This window comes from Dermochelys coriacea, chromosome 10, assembly GCF_009764565.3.
Source record: "Dermochelys coriacea isolate rDerCor1 chromosome 10, rDerCor1.pri.v4, whole genome shotgun sequence".
Lineage (NCBI taxonomy): Eukaryota > Metazoa > Chordata > Testudines > Dermochelyidae > Dermochelys > Dermochelys coriacea.
This window is the reverse complement of record NC_050077.1, coordinates 23,694,064-23,712,233: the sequence shown is the minus strand read 5'-3', so window position 1 is coordinate 23,712,233 and position 18,170 is coordinate 23,694,064. Positions and strand designations below refer to the sequence as shown.

The following is an 18,170-nucleotide window of genomic DNA, read 5'->3' as shown; positions in this document are numbered from 1 at the left end:
GTCTCTATTCAAGCCTAAGTTAATTGTATCCAGTTTGCAAATTAATTCCAATTCAGCAGTCTCTCCTTGGAGTCTGTTTTTGAAGCTTTTTTGTTGAAGGATAGCCACTCGTAGGTCTGTGATCGAGTGACCAGAGAGATTGAAGTGTTCTCCAACTGGTTTTTGAATGTTATAATTCTTGACGTCTGATTTGTGTCCATTCATTCTTTTACGTAGAGACTGTCCAGTTTGGCCAATGTACATGGCAGAGGGGCATTGCTGGCACATGATGGCATATATCACATTGGTAGATGCGCAGGTGAAGGAGCCTCTGATAGTGTGGCTGATGTGATTAGGCCCTATGATGGTATCCCCTGAATAGATATGTGGACAGAGTTGGCAACGGGCTTTGTTGCAAGGATAGGTTCCTGGGTTAGTGGTTCTGTTGTGTGGTGTGTGGTTGCTGGTGAGTATTTGCTTCAGATTGGGGGGCTGTCTGTAAGCAAGGACTGGTCTGTCTCCCAAGATCTGAGAGAGCGATGGCTCGTCCTTCAGGATAGGTTGTAGATCCTTGATGATGCGTTGGAGAGGTTTTAGTTGGGGGCTGAAGGTGATGGCTAGTGGCGTTCTGTTGTTTTCTTTGTTGGGCCTGTCCTGTAGTAGGTGACTTCTGGGTACTCTTCTGCCTCTGTCAATCTGTTTCTTCACTTCAGCAGGTGGGTATTGTAGTTGTAGGAATGCATGATAGAGATCTTGTAGGTGTTTGTCTCTGTCTGAGGGGTTGGAGCAAATGCAGTTATATCGTAGCGCTTGGCTGTAGACAATGGATCGAGTGGTATGATCTGGATGAAAGCTAGAGGCATGTAGGTAGGAATAGCAGTCAGTAGGTTTCCGATATAGGGTGGTGTTTATGTGACCATCGCTTATTAGCACCGTAGTGTCCAGGAAGTGGATCTCTTGTGAGGACTGCTCCAGGCTGAGGTTGATGGTGGGATGGAAATTGTTGAAATCATGGTGGAATTCCTCAAGAGCTTCTTTTCCATGGGTCCAGATGATGAAGATGTCATCAATGTAGTGCAAGTAGAGTAGGGGCATTAGGGTACGAGAGCTGAGGAAGCATTGTTCTAAGTCAGCCATAAAAATGTTGGCATACTGTGGGGCCATGCGGGTACCCATCGCAGTGCCGCTGATTTGAAGGTATACATTGTCACCAAATGTGAAATAGTTATGGGTGAGGACAAAGTCACAAAGTTCAGCCATCAGGTTAGCCGTGACAGTATCAGGGATACTGTTCCTGACGGCTTGTAGTCCATCTTTGTGTGGAATGTTGGTGTAGAGGGCTTCTACATCCATAGTGGCTAGGATGGTGTTTTTAGGAAGATCACCAATGGACTGTAGTTTCCTCAGGAAGTCAGTGGTGTCTCAAAGATAGCTGGGAGTGCAGGTAACGAAGGGCCTGAGGAGGGAGTCTACATAGCCAGACAATCCTGCTGTCAGGGTGCCAATGCCTGAGATGATGGGGCGTCCAGGATTTCCAGGTTTATGGATCTTGGGTAGCAGATAGAATACCCCAAGTCGGGGCTCCAGGGGTTTGTCTGTGCGGATTTGTTCTTGTGCTTTTTCAGGGAGTTTCTTGAGCAAATGCTGTAGTTTCTTTTAGTAACTCTCAGTGGGATCAGAGGGTAATGGCTTGTAGAAAGTGGTGTTGGAGAGCTGCCTAGTAGCCTCTTGTTCATACTCCGACCTATTCATGATGACGACAGCACCTCCTTTGTCAGCCTTTTTGATTATGATGTCAGAGTTGTTTCTGAGGCTGTGGATGGCACTGTGTTCTGCATGGCTGAGGTTATGGGGTAAGCGATGCTGCTTTGCTCAGTGATTAGAGCACTCGCCTGGAAGATGGGAGACCCAAATTCATGTCCCTGCTTTGCCTCAGGTGAGGGATTTAACTTGGGGGTGTCACATTCCAGGTAAGCACTTTAACTACTTGGCTGAAGGTAATAAAGGAGGCAATGGGTCCTCTAGCCATTTAGTGAATGGCATCTAAGTCCTCTTGTGAATCTAGCCCAAACAATTTTTGTGTCAAATTCGCAATAGTTTGGGGTTGACTGAAACTGTATTTTTCCGGGAATGAATTATTTATCCAAAAAAGTCACCCTGCTTTGCTCAGCAGCTCATTGGGCCTTTTTCATCATATCCAAGGCTTGTCTACACTAAACGCGCTACACTGGCATAGCTGCTCCACTGCAGTGCTTTAGTCTAGATGCTACCTTCGCCGACAGGCAGGATTTCTTCTAAATCACTGAGAATCAAATGTGTGTATCTAGGGGAAGAACATTATTCACAACATTGAGTAGTAGATTTCCATGTTGCTATCAAGATGCTGAGTAGTTAATGCAGCAAAACTCTTCCTTTATGGTTCTACTATATTGCATATTGTTAGTATGGTCTGTCTTGTGCTACAACTTGGTCCATCTGATTTGAGTATAAATTGTAAAATGCAATCCCTGTTTGTTTTATGCTCTCATTGTGATAGCATCTACCAATACAAATGCAGGATTGTAGTAACTACTCACATATGAGAAAACAGCTTCCCAATCTATACCTCCTCAATCAACATTAAGTTGTTAATTAATATCTTGATGGTCTGTAGTGAAGCAAAGGTTTGATGAAAGATTCCTGAAATAGATCTCTATAGGTCAATAAATATCAACTCTGACTAGGTGGAAGTTGGACAGCCAGGTTCCTCCACTGAAATAATCTTATTTTGAAGAGTACACATTAAGTAACAGTTAAGGAAGCCACTTCAGTGATTTCTGCCATCAGTGTTGCATACACAGAAATGGACACTAGCATACCAGATACTCCATATAATGAACAGCTTTCTAAATTAGAACCAGAAACTTGAATTGCATCCAGCAGCAGATGGGAAACCACTGCTGTTCCCGAAGTGCAGATGTAATGTACTTTATGCCAGGGCATTGCTGTGAGCAGGCAGGCCACTACCTTATGTTCCTGAGTTCCTTCTAAAAGGTAGCTCAAAGTTAATCTTTGAGAGCATATTGCTATTTGAAATTCTGAAGCGGATTTATATGGGTTCTAGCCCATCACTGCCAAATAGGAAGTCAAAGTTCCCCCTTGCCATTGGAAGGCCAGATAATAGCATGTTCTGTAAGCAGATGTGGTCAAACAGTGAACTCAGGGTGCTGGTTTAGTGACTCTGAAACTGTTTTTGTCTCTTTCACCTAGCACAACTAGGAATTTATTTTAGGTTTTTCTGTAGCACCTATCATAATACTTTCTAAGTGCTTAAATGTTGCAAACATTGGAGACTTATTCCTACGTTCTATAGAATCATAAAACTAGACTATTCCAGACAGGTGTTTGTCTAACCTACACTTAAAAATCTCCAATGATGGAGACTCTACCATTTCCCTAGGCAATTTATAAGTTTTTCCTAATGTCCAACCTAAACCTCCCTGGCTGCAATATAAGCCCATTGCTTCTTGTCCTATCCTCAGAGGTTAAGAGAAACATTTTTTTCTCCCTCCTCCTTGTAACAACCTTTTATGTACTTGAAAATTGTTGTGTCCCCTCTTAGTCTTCTCTTTTCCAGACTAAACAAACCCATTTTTTTTTTTCAATCTTCCCTCATAGGTCATGTTTTCTAGACTTTTAATAATTTTTGTTGTCTTCTCTGGACTCTCTCCAATTTGTCCACATCCTTCCTAAAATGTGGCACCCAGAACTGGACACAATACTCCAGTTGAGGCCTAATCAGCACAGAGTAGAGCAGAAGAATTACTTCTCGTGTCTCTTGCTTACAATGCTCCTGCTAATATATCCCAGAATGGTGTTCACTTTTTTTGCAACAGCTTTACACTGTTGACTCTTGACATTGAGACTTATCAGATACCTCTCACTGAAAAACAACTATTAAGAAAAATGTTCTTGCACTGTTGAAAAGTCTTAGATCTTTAGGCCAGAAGGGACTGTTTTGCAGGATGTCAAACTAGATCATAAACACAGGCCATAGAACTTCACCCACTACTTTCTCCATCAAGCACATTTTGTAAAATCTTATGCATGAGGTATTGCTAGGTGTTCCCATACCACAAGGCCTATGGATATAATGTACCAGAATCCCTTAACTGTCATGGTTTTCCCCAGTAACAAGATTTCTATGAAATTGGTTGACTGTAGACGAATGCTATAGAATCTTCATGTTTCTTGAAACAAATGGGGAGGAATAAATAGTGCTTAGCTGGAAGAGGATAAAAGGAAACTAGTGAACACTGGTCAAGTAGACTATCAATCAGGCTTGGAATTCAGGGAAAGGCAGATTAATTTGATGTAGAAATGGATTGTGGTCTCTGTTCCTCTTGAATACTAATTACAGCTCAAGTATAAAAAACCAGTTTGGTTTTTTTGTTAGACATTATGTAACCTAAAGAAATGTAACGATTAGGTGGGGGAAATGCCTTCAGTGTCTAAAATTTGTATATGTCTAACATTCTTTTCTCCCTCCCCCTCTTAATAGGTTTTCTTGATTATACATTATGCACCTCTGGTGAACTCGCTGGCTGAGGTTATTCTTAATGGGGACCTTTCAGTATTCTCCTCAAAAGTTGAGCAAGGTATCCAGAGAAGTTCAGTAAGTGGTCAACTAACTTTTGTATGTCTTTATTTTGTGTGTGTGTGTGTGTGTGTGTGTGTGTGTTAGTTATACATATATTATGTATATATAAAAATATAGTTTAAAAGGGAGAGAATAGGATGGAGAAATATGGTTAGAAAATAATTGTCTGCTTCTGGAGAACTGATGAGCTTCCATCGCATTCAGTGGGAGGCTATTTTGCAGCCTGATTGACCTTTCCGTGAAGATGCACTTCATCTGCTCAGTTTTTTCCATTACCCTAAATGTTTCCTTCTCTTCATTAATAGTATCTTTCAGTTTTTATGTAGACTAATCACTTTTTGGAGATGAAGCCGAGCTATAGCTTTCCTATTGCATAATTGTAAGTGAAAATGCAAAATGGACTCAAGCTATTAGGTACAAATGACAGTGTTTGAAATCATCACAGGGTTAATTTTTAATTCTGTGAATGTTTAAATCAACTGTTTTGTAATTAGGTGTGTAATGTACTCCAAAGTTCTTCAACAATTGTTTTACACTTCTAAAAATATATCAGCCTGTTACATCAGGGAAAGTAATGCTCTTCAGTTTTTTGATTCCCAGGTCCCTTTCAGTCATTGAATTAGGTTCAGCAAATTCGGAGAACTGAAACCTATAGCAGCCATAACTTTCAAGTAGAACTACATAATTATAGATAAAAATACAATACTTATGTGAGGTCTGTAGTAGAAATGCCCAGGCAATGTTTTAAAATAACTGGATATATTAATCCTTTTTAATGGATATTTAAATGTAATCTTTAAATATTACATACGTTACTTATCTCTGAATTCTCTGCAGCGTGTGCTTGCATTTGCATACTTAAGAGTAGCTAGCTTAGTTTTTCTAAAGGCAGTTAAATCATGATATAAACAGACTGTAATTCCTATGTCAAAAGTGAAGTATGTCCTCTAAGCTTATGTCTACCTTTGAGGAACGTAGGGTACAGACACTGAATGCGCAGTTAGCATAGGTATAAATAACAGTGTGTAGGTGGTGAAGCACTGCTCGCATGAGTAGAGTACAGACATGCCAGAACCATAGTGTATATATCCTCTTTGGCTCTTTACATGCCCAACCAGTGCCTCCAATATCGATGCTGCAGTGAAAGACTCTGGAAGGGGGAACTGCTGGAGTCTTTCCTCACTGCCTCCCCCCATGAGAACCTTTCGCTGTGGCATGTAGCTACATGTACACTACATGCTGCCACAAGTGTAGACAAGGCTAAGTATCTGAGCCAGTCGGGGAAAAGGGTACTTCTCTTGGTATAACATTCTCTCCCCTGCACCCTTACCATGTGCACAATTTTTATCTCTCCAAATTTAACTTCAGGTTTGGCTATTTAGCATGTTTAAGGATATTTAATAGAACCTCTCAAAAAGGCTTGCTTTAACAGAAGTGAACTTTCCTAATGCCTTGTTGTGTCAGGGGAGCTTTGTTGTTATGGTCTGATCTTTATTGTCTGTGGCTATTTGGCACAGATATGTGAGTAGTCCGATTTTGCTCTTAGTATTGGATTTCTTTTTAAACAGACACTCCAGGGTGGAATGATAGTATTGTGAGTGAACACTTCCAGATGAAGTAATCTCTTGTTCATGTTAGCAAAGATCTGTGACCTTCTGTTTGTCGCATACTGGATGTCTTAGTGTGCATTACTTGTATGCCGTAAATGGATTTCATACAGAAGCAGTTTATTACTAGGAAACCTGTGGCCAGAGGGTGGGGTCTGTCTGTCTGCAGAAATTTACACTTATTCTAGTTCACAGCTATTATACAAAGGCACCTATATCTGATGTTTGAGTGTTTTGGAATGTTTGTTTTAACATTGATGGGTTTGTGGATTTCCTACAAGCTTGGGTATGCTTTTATTGTTACTTGTGCAGGTTTTGTTAGAGCTTTTTTTGGCTGCCACTTCCTAATGCTAAAGATAAAAGTGAACCGTCTGCATATAAACGGGAAGTCATGTCCTATCTAATCGCATGAGCTAAGTAGGGCAGGTGTTAAGTCTTTCTGTGCTTGCTGATAGAAGTTTGCTTGTAGGAGAGTGAACTGAGATTTTGGGGCTAAGGGGTTTCAGTGGAAAAGAGGAAAACTTCAAGTTAGGAAAACTAAATTTGTGGAGAATTCATCTATAGACTCTAGGAAGTATTTACAGGGAAGTAACGGTTTCATTAAGCTCATTGGGGAAACCTGTGGGGTGGAGTTTCCAATGGAAAACCTGTCAGCAGGAGGGAATATAGTCGGTTGGGGAAGCTGGACAAGAGGCCTCCAGTGAAGCGAATGTATCAGGTATCCAGCATGGTTCCAATAAAACGGACAGATAACATGGTGTAGGTGTAATTATGTTCATGTATGGTGGTGACAGGCTAAAGCCAGTTAGAGGTATTGAAAGATTCCTGATGCATTGGGGATAGGATTGGGCAGGACAGTTTAGTGTTCTCTTCTCTGTCAACCTGTGATGTTACTCCCTGGGATGACTCTGGGTTGGGTCCCAGAGTTAGTTTTAGTCAGTGCCTACTGGTTTAGGGGTTATTCTCCAGGGCTATTTCTAGGTAGCTGAGTACCAGTATCACCACGGTAAGAATTAGTGGTGATATATTTCTTCCTATTTATCAATTAAAACTTTGCTCAGGAGCTGGGTTTTTCTTGTCTCAAGTAATTACTATATGCCATAAATGGGTTTCATGCAGAAGCAGCTTATTACTAGGAAATCTGTGGCCAAAAGGCGGTGTCTATGTATCTGCAGGGGACATTGTAGAAGAGTTGGGAGTGAAGAACAGGCTTAACTTACTATTTTCTTCCTCTTTGAGTGTTAAATTTTACTTTCAATTCTCAATTTTAGTAAGTCACAACAGATTTCTCTTCCTCATTTCTTACTGTATGCTGCAGTCTTCCACTGTACATGTTTGAATGCTAATATTGGCTCTATAGACGTGCATTGTGTTTAGATTTACCATAAAAATATTTTTAGGTACTACAAACACAAAGGATGTATCTTAACATACTATAATGAGAAGCAGTCAGAAGCTAGAGAGAAGAGGAAAGTTTCATCTTGAGACTTAGAGACAGGATCTCAGTTCAAAGTTTTTTGTGTCTCTTGGTATTTGAAATGTCTTCAAAGACTTACATTTCCCAGGTACTAATGTGTGGCAAAATGATGATCAGTTGAAATGCTGGTGGAATAATTGCATCACAAGTACTCTCTGGTCCAGTATGCTATTTTAAATATATATTTTAGGTATTTCACATGGATATAAAGATCAGACTCGGTAGAATCTGAAAATTGTTCTCAATTACCCTGGCTACAAATATGAGCCAGTGGTATGGAGTAAGAGTGCCTTACTCTTTACCCTCAGGTAAAGCAATACAGTGTTGAATACTGAAGTCTCTATATGAGGTTTGCACCTACTTTATCATTTTTTGTGTCCCATCAATATCTTCAAACTATAGGTGTGATGTGTACTCTATTCCAGTACTGTCCCTTTGGATCCATGTTATTTTTGGCTAGTGGAGGCCAGTGAGGAAAGTACTGGATCCATTGCTGGTGGAGATTAATACCTTTTATTAGGGAGGGTAGGGTGCCAGCTTCTTTTTAAGAAGCTCTGGTGCATCCTCTGCTCAGAAAACCGACATCTGTTGCTGAGGGTGTTCCTTTTTTGGTTAAGATTACAGAGAAGGTTATAGTAAGACAACTGTTGCCTCAACCACCTTGATCCTTACCAGTGTGATTACAGAGCTGGGTATGGAACTGAAAGAGTCTACCAATGCAAGAAGTACAATCACCTAATAATGGATGAAGATCAAGTAGGGTCCATGCAGATACAGCTGTCAGCAGCTTTTTATGCCATCTAATGAGGTGATGTTGACTTGCCTATGCACTGCACAGGTGAGTTAATTTAAAAACAATTGCCCTTGTAACATAAAAGCTAACAGACCTGTCTTACATTTTGACATAACTGGCATTTGACAGCTTTGCTATGGTACTAATTTCTGGAAATCAGGATTTGTAATGGAAATAGCAGCACATGTTGGTGACTATAAAAAGATACGGTCATTGATTAGGGTTGGCAACTTTCTAATTTCTGAAAAAACTGGACCCCTCTGCTCTGTCTCTTCCCTTGAGCGGTGTCTCCCCCCACTTCCTTCTCCCCCCACCAATAGCTCACCGTGCTCCCTCTGCTCCGGGGCTGGGACAGGAGCTGCAGCCTGGGACCAAGCCTGCCTGCTTGCAGGTAGTAGGTAGCTCCTGCTGAACAGGGGCTGGTGTGAGTTGATGACCCAGCACTCCCCCCTGCCCACAGTAACTGGACAATTGGTGTCCAGTCAGTACATCTGACCGGATGATGCCAGGTCCCCTTTTCAACGGGACTTTCTGGTCGAAAACCGGATACCTTGCAACTCTATAATTGATGCACAACAATGCCAATAAATTGATTACTGCTCAAAACAGATCAATAGTAACGGATGTTTTTACTTCAAGTATCCAAATCCTGTGTATACAGATACAGTTCAGTGAAACTTATGCCAGGAAGTCTCAACGGTGCCTGCTTAAAAACGTGTGTGTGTGTGTGTGTGTGTGTGTGTGTGTGTGTGTTTATAAGTGAACAAACACCCCATATCAGTGTGTAGCAAGTTCTGAAAATAGATGTGAGTATCAGAAATTGCATGTAGACATAACTATTTTCTATATACTTCCTGTTATTGGACAGTGTTAAAATGAAGCTCTTGCTATGTTCTTCTTGTGACTGTAGTTAAATATGTGAAGTCGGGAGAATATAGTATAAATAATTTGACAATAGTCACATTAAGGTTTACCTTCCTTCCTGTCAGTGAGATCTGTTTCCTGTATAATTCGGATGTTGCTCAATCATACCTGTTTTAGGTTTCTTGGTTTTTGTTTAACCTACTTTCTCCTTCTCGTAATATGAAGATAAGTTACTGGTATTGCCTTGCTTTACCATCATGCATTACACAAGATCAAACTGCAAATATGTAAATAATTATTTGAGAAGGTGTAAATTAATATTAACCTAAAATTGGTATCAACCTTGATAATTTAATGTGCCTTCTAAATTAATTTCTGCTCTGATCTTATGGTTTAAAGTATTAGGAGCGTATAGCTCTTGTATCTGACAGCACACGTTACATATTAGCTCTTTGTAACCATTCTTTTTCTCTAGACTAAACAGGCCATGAAAACTGGCCTTTTTATAGTATGTCCTTGAGTGTTCATCTCCTTGTTTTCAAAATGTTTCATTCACATTGATAGGTCACAGTAAACTGCATTAAAAATGTACTTACAGTATATTAAACATTTTCTTTAAGGAAAACTGTTTCAGGCTTCTAGAAATAGCTGAGTCACTAAATAATGGAAAGGGAAAAATAAACTATGATTCTTGCAACTTGCATCTTATAAAGAAGACTTCATTTGTTCCTCAATTTTTCATGTTTCTTGTAACAAGAACTCATTAATATAAATAGGGCTCTAAATCTAGTTATTTCTAAAACTTCCTATGTTGCAGTTCTATCTCTGGGTAAAAATAGATTTGAGAGGTTAAGGGGAGATAATTTTGTGCTTAAAATATAAAAGCTTCATAGTGGGTTTTTTGTGTGTTTTTTTTGTTTGTTTGTTTTTTTGTTTTGGTCTTGTCATTGTAAAGGATTCTTGTACCAAAGTATTTCTTATTATGGTAACTAGCAATGGGTGACCTGGGCAAGGTTTGAATAAGCTTTCTCTACAAATTGCAAATCCTTACTTGAACCTTTTAGGGCTACAAATTGTGCTAGAGATCTTGCCAGGCATCCTTTTCATGATGTTTCATCACTTTTTATTGTTCTGAAACAAACTGTGCAGAAGTTGGAAAAAACTGTCCCTTCACTTTTTAAACTTTGAGCCAGAAGGCTTGAGTCTGTACAATATTTATCCAATTGGTTTGCCCCTCAGTATTAATCTCAAAATACAAATGCTCACTGAATTACCTCCATCAGAAGATATAGAATAAATAAAGTACTGGAAATCCAGGGATTTGAGTTTTCTGTATCTGTATCAGAATATACATTTGTTCAAATGAGATCAGCTGTTTGGAAATAACCACTTCCACTAGCAAGCATATGTGAACAGCCTCCCTAGATCAAGGTTCTCAACCTTTTTTCTCTTTTTGAGCCCATCCCCCCCCCCCCCATATGGTATTAAACTCCATGGCCCACCTATGTCGCAACAACTTTTTCTGCATATAAAGCTACAGCCTGGGTTAAAGGGTAGCAAGCAGGGCAGTTGCTCAGGCCCTGCAAAGCTAAGTGGCTCAGGCTTTGGCTTCCGCCCTGGGTGACGGAGTTGTAACCCCAGACTTCAGCCCCATATAGAGAGGCTTTGGCTTTCTGCCCTGGGCCCCAGCAAGTCTAATTGCAGCCCTGCTTGGCAGACCCCTTGAAACCTGCTCACAGCCCCCCAGGGGGTCCGGAGCCCTGGTTGAAAACCACTGCCCTTATATGAGATTCTTTGTCTCACAGACAATGAACCAGTGTATGATCATGTCTGTCCTGCTTCACAGTTAAGAAATAGTCTCTCTCAATATCCTGCATAGCATGTACCTTGATTTGTTCAAAAGAAGGCTGTCTCTCTTGCTTAATTTGTGGGATAAAGCTCTGTTTTAAATGAAGTAAGTTTCAGAAACTTGCTGCACGCAGCAAGAGTGGGTAGGGGAGCTGCTGGAGGAAGATGCTAGATGAAATGTTCTTGAAGCTCAGCTCTTGCAGAACTTAAATGCACACACAAGCAAAACTTAAGAAAACCAGCCATTCTTAGCAGTCCTTTCTCCTGGAATTCCCCCTTACAAGCTGATTCTGAGATAACTGCCAGCTGGCAGTTATCAGAGCAACTGACCAGCAGGCCTTAAAGTCTGTGCTCATGGTCCTTGTATCTTGCTTGTATGGCTGGCTCCTACAACTAACAGACCACACAATGATTTAAAGATTTCCCTGTCTCTCCAGGCCATTGATTGAGGTTGCTGTCTATATGGAATATTGTTCAGGTTAAATAAAGAAGCATAGGTGTGATGAAATATTGGAATTGCTTTGTTTTGCTGAGTGTGAATTTCCTGAGATACTTCATAGCTTTGCACTCATAGACAGTAAGGCTTCTTGCCCACATCTCAAATGAAAATTGAAAATTGCTTTTAATCCAAATAAACAATACAATGATTTTGTGGCAACTTTGCAAATAAGACCACTGGATGAGCAGAGAAGGTGTTTTCCTTGGTCATGAGCCTAGTAAGTGGAGTGCTGCACATCTGTTGCTAAGGGGAATGGTTCATAACAGCTATGTTTGCCTTTAGGTGCCTTCATTTGTAATTATCCAGAACTTTTATTTATTTCCTATCTAAGGCACAGCAGTTTGGGTGTTATACATGCTTCTCATTCTGGAGTGCACTGAGTTGAATAATATTACGTTGAACATCCTAAAGTTGGAATAATTGGTAATTTGTGTGATATGGTTTTATGTAGTAATGCTGTGAAATATACTTAATCGTATCACATAAAATACTAGTACTATGTTTTTGTAATAAATGAGACCTCCAAAGGTCCTGGTAAGAAACGTGTCTTTATTTTCTGTCTTCAGTCACTTGACGAGATAAGGTTATAAAAATCTTATACTCTTGTTGCACAACAGGAGTCAGTAAACACTAGCTCCAGTGGTTGCTGTTATGTGGTGGGGTTTTTTCCCATATTTCTACTATTTCTACCCTGAAATACCCTGATAGCAATTTTAACTGATGAAGTATTGCCCATGGAAGCTGTAAATGTACAGTGACAATTTTTTCACTTAACAAATTGCTCTTTGTTTTGCATTTGTTTTAATAAGACTTATTAAATCGTCATTTGTTAGTGGAGAAGCAAAGGGGTTAAAAAGCCCCCCGAAAGCCAAGCATCCTATATTGACTGATAAGTAAACCAATCTACAGCATTTGTCACATTTTTGGGGTAGGGGGGAATGTAGTCTTAAACTGCTTTGATATACTGTAGCTTTGCATCAGAAAAGAAACGGGCTTGTGTTAAGCCATGTCTTTCAGTTCTTTATAATGCATGCCACCCACATACATACTACGAAATAAGTTTAGAAAACTAGATCTGTGGAGATGTTTTTGGAGTATAGAGAAGGACAAAATGAAATCAATTAGGGTTTGTCTACCTGGTGCTGTAGTCTGCATCAGAGGGGTTTAAATTTTAGGATGCGCTAATTGGCCCATGTAGACCCTGCTGACATGCATAAAAAGTTCTTTAATGCTGTTAATGGAGTTCTGTTTGAAACGGAACTATGTTTATGCGCACTAGAGAAATTTGTGTGCACCAGCAGGGTCTACACAGGCCAGTTAGTGTGTGGCATGCTAATATGTACTAGAATTTACACCCCGGTGATGCAGACTAGTTCACCATTGTAGAAAAGTCCTATGAAATTATTATAGGTTTTTGGGGGGTGGGGAGAGGAGGGAATGATGGTGACTGAGGCAGATGCACCAAGGACTAAGGGACATTGCTAATAGTGAAGGATGGGACCAAGAAAAGAACATTGTTCTTAATAGTCTAGCTGTACTTATCCTTAATTGTATAGATTTATCTATCACATCAGCAATAGGAAAATAATACCACGTCTGATATTGTGACAACTGTTGGGTTAGAACTTACACATTTTAATGAATCCAAATGTGTTCAGTTCTATATAATCGGGGCCTTCATTTCAAGTGCAAAGTGTTTTTCTTGGAGCCATATTGTATGCAGAATATGAGCAGACAGGAAGTGTATCTTAAATGTCATCTTTTAACGTAATTAGTAGATGAACAGTTACTGTTTTTCAGCATTTACCATTGCAGCTTGAGTCTGCTGTGTACATAAACATTTAGGAAATTTCAGTTTTTTGACTGAATATGGGTGCGTGTTATCTTTTTCTATATATTTTTAATTTTTGAGAAGGCAAATTCCTGAGACACACTCAACGTAGTTGTATTTTAACTCTAAACATTCTTACACATGAAACTAGCCTTTTTAATTGAAGTTGATATGAAAACAGCTACCAATTAAGTACACTTTGACCTCTCTTTTTAAAACTTTAAAAAGAGGTTGGAGGTATGGTAGTTTTTTCATTGAACACATTGAGATAAAAAGCATACCTATATTTTATTTAAAAGCTGTATTTTATATTAATGGGTTTTCTTCAGCCCCATATTTTTTGTTTTTGTTTTTTACTATCTCACTCCTTCCTGTTTTGTGCAATAGGCTTTTGTCTGAGTCCTCTCTGAGCTGTCTCCCCTGCATGGTCTAATTTAAAGAGCAGCTGGTGCAGTTTGTAGCATCAGTGGGACTTGATTTAGTATAGCATTGTATGCTCTTGCGTGGCAAAAAACAAGGTTTATTTTTTGACAGTTTTTTTTTTTCTTGATGGTACATGCTTTTAAAATGGTCATGTTTAATAGGTGGACCTAGAACCTTCTTGTCCTGAAATGTTCATGTTTCCTAATGCTACCAATTCCTTAGGATTAGAATAATTTTATTTTGTAGGTGGCCTGGAACTACTGATTAGATATTGCTAAATTGAGATTCTCTTTCTGGCGTGTGTAGGTGAAATGCTTTATAGATTTGTAAATAACAATTTGTCTTGTGCAAACTGAAGTTACTTCTACCCATTTTATGCTAAATTGCAGAAGAAATCTATAGCTAAAAATGTATCTCATTTAAATTTAATAGGCAAAATCAAGCATCAGATGCTTCATAAAACCTACAGAGACACTGGAGAGATCTCTTGAAATCAACAAGCATAAGGGAAAGAAGAGGTTGCAAAAGAGACCCAACTATAAAAATGTTGGTGAAGAGGAGGAAGAGGAGCGAGGACTTGAAGATACTCAAGAAGACCCAGATAAGGCAAAAGCTACAGAGGGTAGTTCAAAAGGCATCAAGGCAAGTGGAGAAAATGAAGGTGAGTGCACCATGAATGAAATGAATGAAAACCGTGCAAACTTTATGTATGCTAATAATTTAATTGTATCACATGATTGTGGTCTAGTTCATGTGTTTTGTTCATTTATAACGCTGGTTGCATAACTAAACAAACAAAATCATTAGATTTTCCCCTATCAGTGATTCTTGCTTATTTTTTAACCTCTCCGTGTAGAATTCAGCTCTTTAAAAAAGATTGTGTTTAACTTGGTGGAAAATGTGAAGTGTCTGCAGTTTCTCCTGTGGCATCCAACCTTTAATCACAAGTACACCTTCTAGTTAGCAGCACGTGATTAATCCGTGTTGTAAGACTTGTTAACAAGTCTGAGTTATTTGTTAGTGGCGAAGCAAAGGGGGTTAAAAAGCCCCCCCAAAGCCAAACATCCTATGTTGACTGGCAATGAGTAAACCCTTTTCTACCAAGCATTGCCACATCTCTACATGTGCCTATCGTGCAAAATTAAAGAAACATCCCTCAGTTTTTTATTTAATTACCTGATTGATGTGCATTCTAGTTGCTTCACAGAACTATCATGCCTGAATTGTTAGATTCAAAGTATTGGGTGCGCACCAGAAAGGTATGCTGTTCAGTTACTTTTGTTGTTTTAAGTTACTAGTGAAGAGGAAAATGCATGTTAAAAAGTAGAGTTTTTATGCATAAAATGAGACTGCGATGACAGCACTGCATCTAAGGAAGCATATACCACAATACAATTTTTTTTCCCCTATGCTATGACTTTAGGAGCCCTTTTTCATGTCCTGCTTCCATTTTGATATATGTAACTAATCTGTCCGAAAAGAACTTCCAAGTTCTTCATTCTGACTTCATGTAAATGATGCTAAATACAATTCATGTAATGACTGTGTATTGTCACTTTTTGTTCAAATTACATAAGTGAACTCCTGTGCTCACGAAATGCATCTTTTTTAAATTCTTCCTCTTCCCAGTTTCTCAAGAGGCCTAACAAACTAATTTTGGGATGGGTAAGGGACCACTGTAAAGAAGTGAGGGCAAAAATCTTTATGTGCCTAATATCTTAAACTGGGAGAAGTGTGTAAAACGTTTTTCTAACCCACTTAAAGTGGGTTAAAGGTCATTAACATGGCTTGCATCCATACTACGACGTAAAATCTTTTTATACCAGTGTCAGAACACTACCAGAAAGTATTTCAGAACAACTCTCACTTTAACCTGGTTTCTTTATATTGGAAACAGCGCTTTAGTGGGTAGTTTGCATAATTTTTATGATCCTCCTGGGTAATCCCCTAGCACACAGCATAGCATTAACTCCTAATTCCAAACAAGAAGTGTCATGCTAATCAACATAGTGTGTACTGGGCTTTGTTCCGTGATTCCAAGTATTGCATATTGGGCTTTGTTCCATGACTCCACATATTGTAAAGCATGTGTGTCTTGCTTCCTGGCAAACTGGGGCTGTTCTCATAAGTTTGACAGTGATACAGCTTTTTTAATTTAATCTTCAGCATTTACCCTGAAAAGCTTTAAATCCAAATTAGGCAAACATACACCATTTAAAAAAAAAAAAATTAGGTGCAAAGGAAAGGGAGAGTGAGGGTTGGAACAAGCGTTGTGGGCCATGCATAGTGACTGAGGAGAGGCTTAAGCTGAACAGCAGTGGAAGTGGTAGTTATTAAGCTCAAAATGTGGGTCTTAGGCAGGATTTCAAGGAAACTGAGGATGTTTAGTAGAAAGAATTAAAGATGCCATTCCAGTCGCAGGGGACAACATCGGAAGACACAAGTGCAAAAATATTAGGGTACTACTAACGCTAACTGTGTTACTGACTTTCTGTGCAAGGTTGGGACAGTCTCTTATTTAACCCTGTCAGTTTCCACTTCTGTAAAATGGGGATACTACTTATCCAGCAAAGTTGTTGTAAAGCTTAATAATGTTAATATACTGTTGTCTTAGGACGGAAATGCATGTTAAGGCTTTTGTAGCTAAGTGAAACTAAATATCTTGCTCATCTACTCTGCTTTCACTCAAACTTTTTTTTTTTTCCCACAATGTGGACGACAACTTACTGTGGTGTGCATCACCTTCCCTTCCATTTGCAATCCTATGACATCCCTATGGCAATTACAGCAATTTATGTGGAAAAAAGTAATATTAGGAAAACATTTGGAAAGTGCTGTAGTGATCACTTACTGTGACTTAGTAGCTTTAAATAAGAGCCACAGGCATGTTTGCAAACTTTTTTAATTCATCTGAAAAACAGATCAACTATCACATTGGAGTAACTTATCTTTATGTGCTAATATTTTTAATAAACACTTTGTTCTAGTTTTGTTTTTTGTTAGTCATAAGGATAATTTCTTATGTACCTAGGTTAGCCTAGGAAATTAGAATTCCTGACCAATCCACTGACTCGGTGAGACTTTGATCCTTAGTACCTGAACTATGAAATTACATGAGTTCACTGGCAACCAGATACTGCACCTAAGTTGATTTGCATTGAGCAAATTAGAGAGATGAGTAGGTGGAATCTCTTGGCTAGGAATCTATTTATATTGGCGACAGCTGATGGAAAAATTGGACTCTGTTTGAGTTTCTGAATTAATTTGCCCTGTATAATTCTTGGGAATAGCACTTCCTTAATTGGTTTGAACTGATTTGGCTGGCTGTCTCTGTGTGGGTTTTTTTTTTCCCCATGAGTGTAACCACCTGATCCACATTGATTCATATCTTCCCATGGAGCTACATTCATGCACCAGGATGACACTGTATCTTGAAGTCTGACCTTCACTTTTTTTTTTTCTCCCTGTTATGGCTGTTCCTTGGAATCATGTATGTGGGCATGATAAAAATATGAACTCCTTTTTACAGCCATGGATACAAATTTATTAGAGAGGCTAAATTGCATGTCATTTTTACTTCTGACCTATGCACTGTGGGCACCAATCTAACTCTACTGAGACTACAGCTAACATTTCTACTTTGTCAGAGTCCCCATCACTGCCATTTTTAAAAAAAACACACACACCACAGATTTTCTCATAAATGTGGCTTTGATAAAAATGGATTAAATTTATTTTCCTATAATTTCTGGGCCAGTAACTATCATAAACTCTCTTCCCTTACAAACCACATATGCTCAAGGAAATTTTGTATTCCATTATTTTGCTAGGATTCTAGGTTATTAAATGGCACAAGTGTCAAAACATTATACTGTCTGCATGCCAGTTGTCAAGGACTTTCCTGAGGAAACAGGAAAAATATGAAGAATCGGAGTGAATCGTGTCTTCGGGGTGGGTGACTCTTGTCCTCAGGGTGGAGGCAAAGTCCCAGATTACTCTGAGTGGACTGTGGGGCTGAGAGTAGTTGGCTTGAGGAATCAGTTGTCACTGCCAGGGAATAATTGGCTGTGGGTTTGAACTGCTAAGCCTACTGACAGTAGAGTTTCCGATTTTTGAGACTGCTAAGGGCGGGGCATAGGAGAGAACTTGGTTAGTAGCACGGCTATTTACAATTCAGCATAATTTGTGTGATATTCCTATTCTAATAGCT

At 39.3% G+C, this 18,170-nt stretch overlaps 1 protein-coding gene across 10 annotated transcripts in view; it reads left to right on the top strand.

Annotated features, from left to right (window-relative positions):
- The window catches only part of CLEC16A (C-type lectin domain containing 16A), a 204,313-nt gene that overhangs the window by 25,625 nt on the left and 160,518 nt on the right, over positions 1 to 18,170 (top strand). For all 10 annotated transcript variants that reach the window (XM_043494551.1, XM_043494549.1, XM_043494550.1 and 7 more), the window contains 2 exons: positions 4,520 to 4,633; positions 14,393 to 14,621. In XM_043494551.1, the coding sequence (XP_043350486.1) occupies positions 4,520 to 4,633; positions 14,393 to 14,621 (343 nt within the window). The remainder of the gene's footprint in view (positions 1 to 4,519; positions 4,634 to 14,392; positions 14,622 to 18,170) is intronic.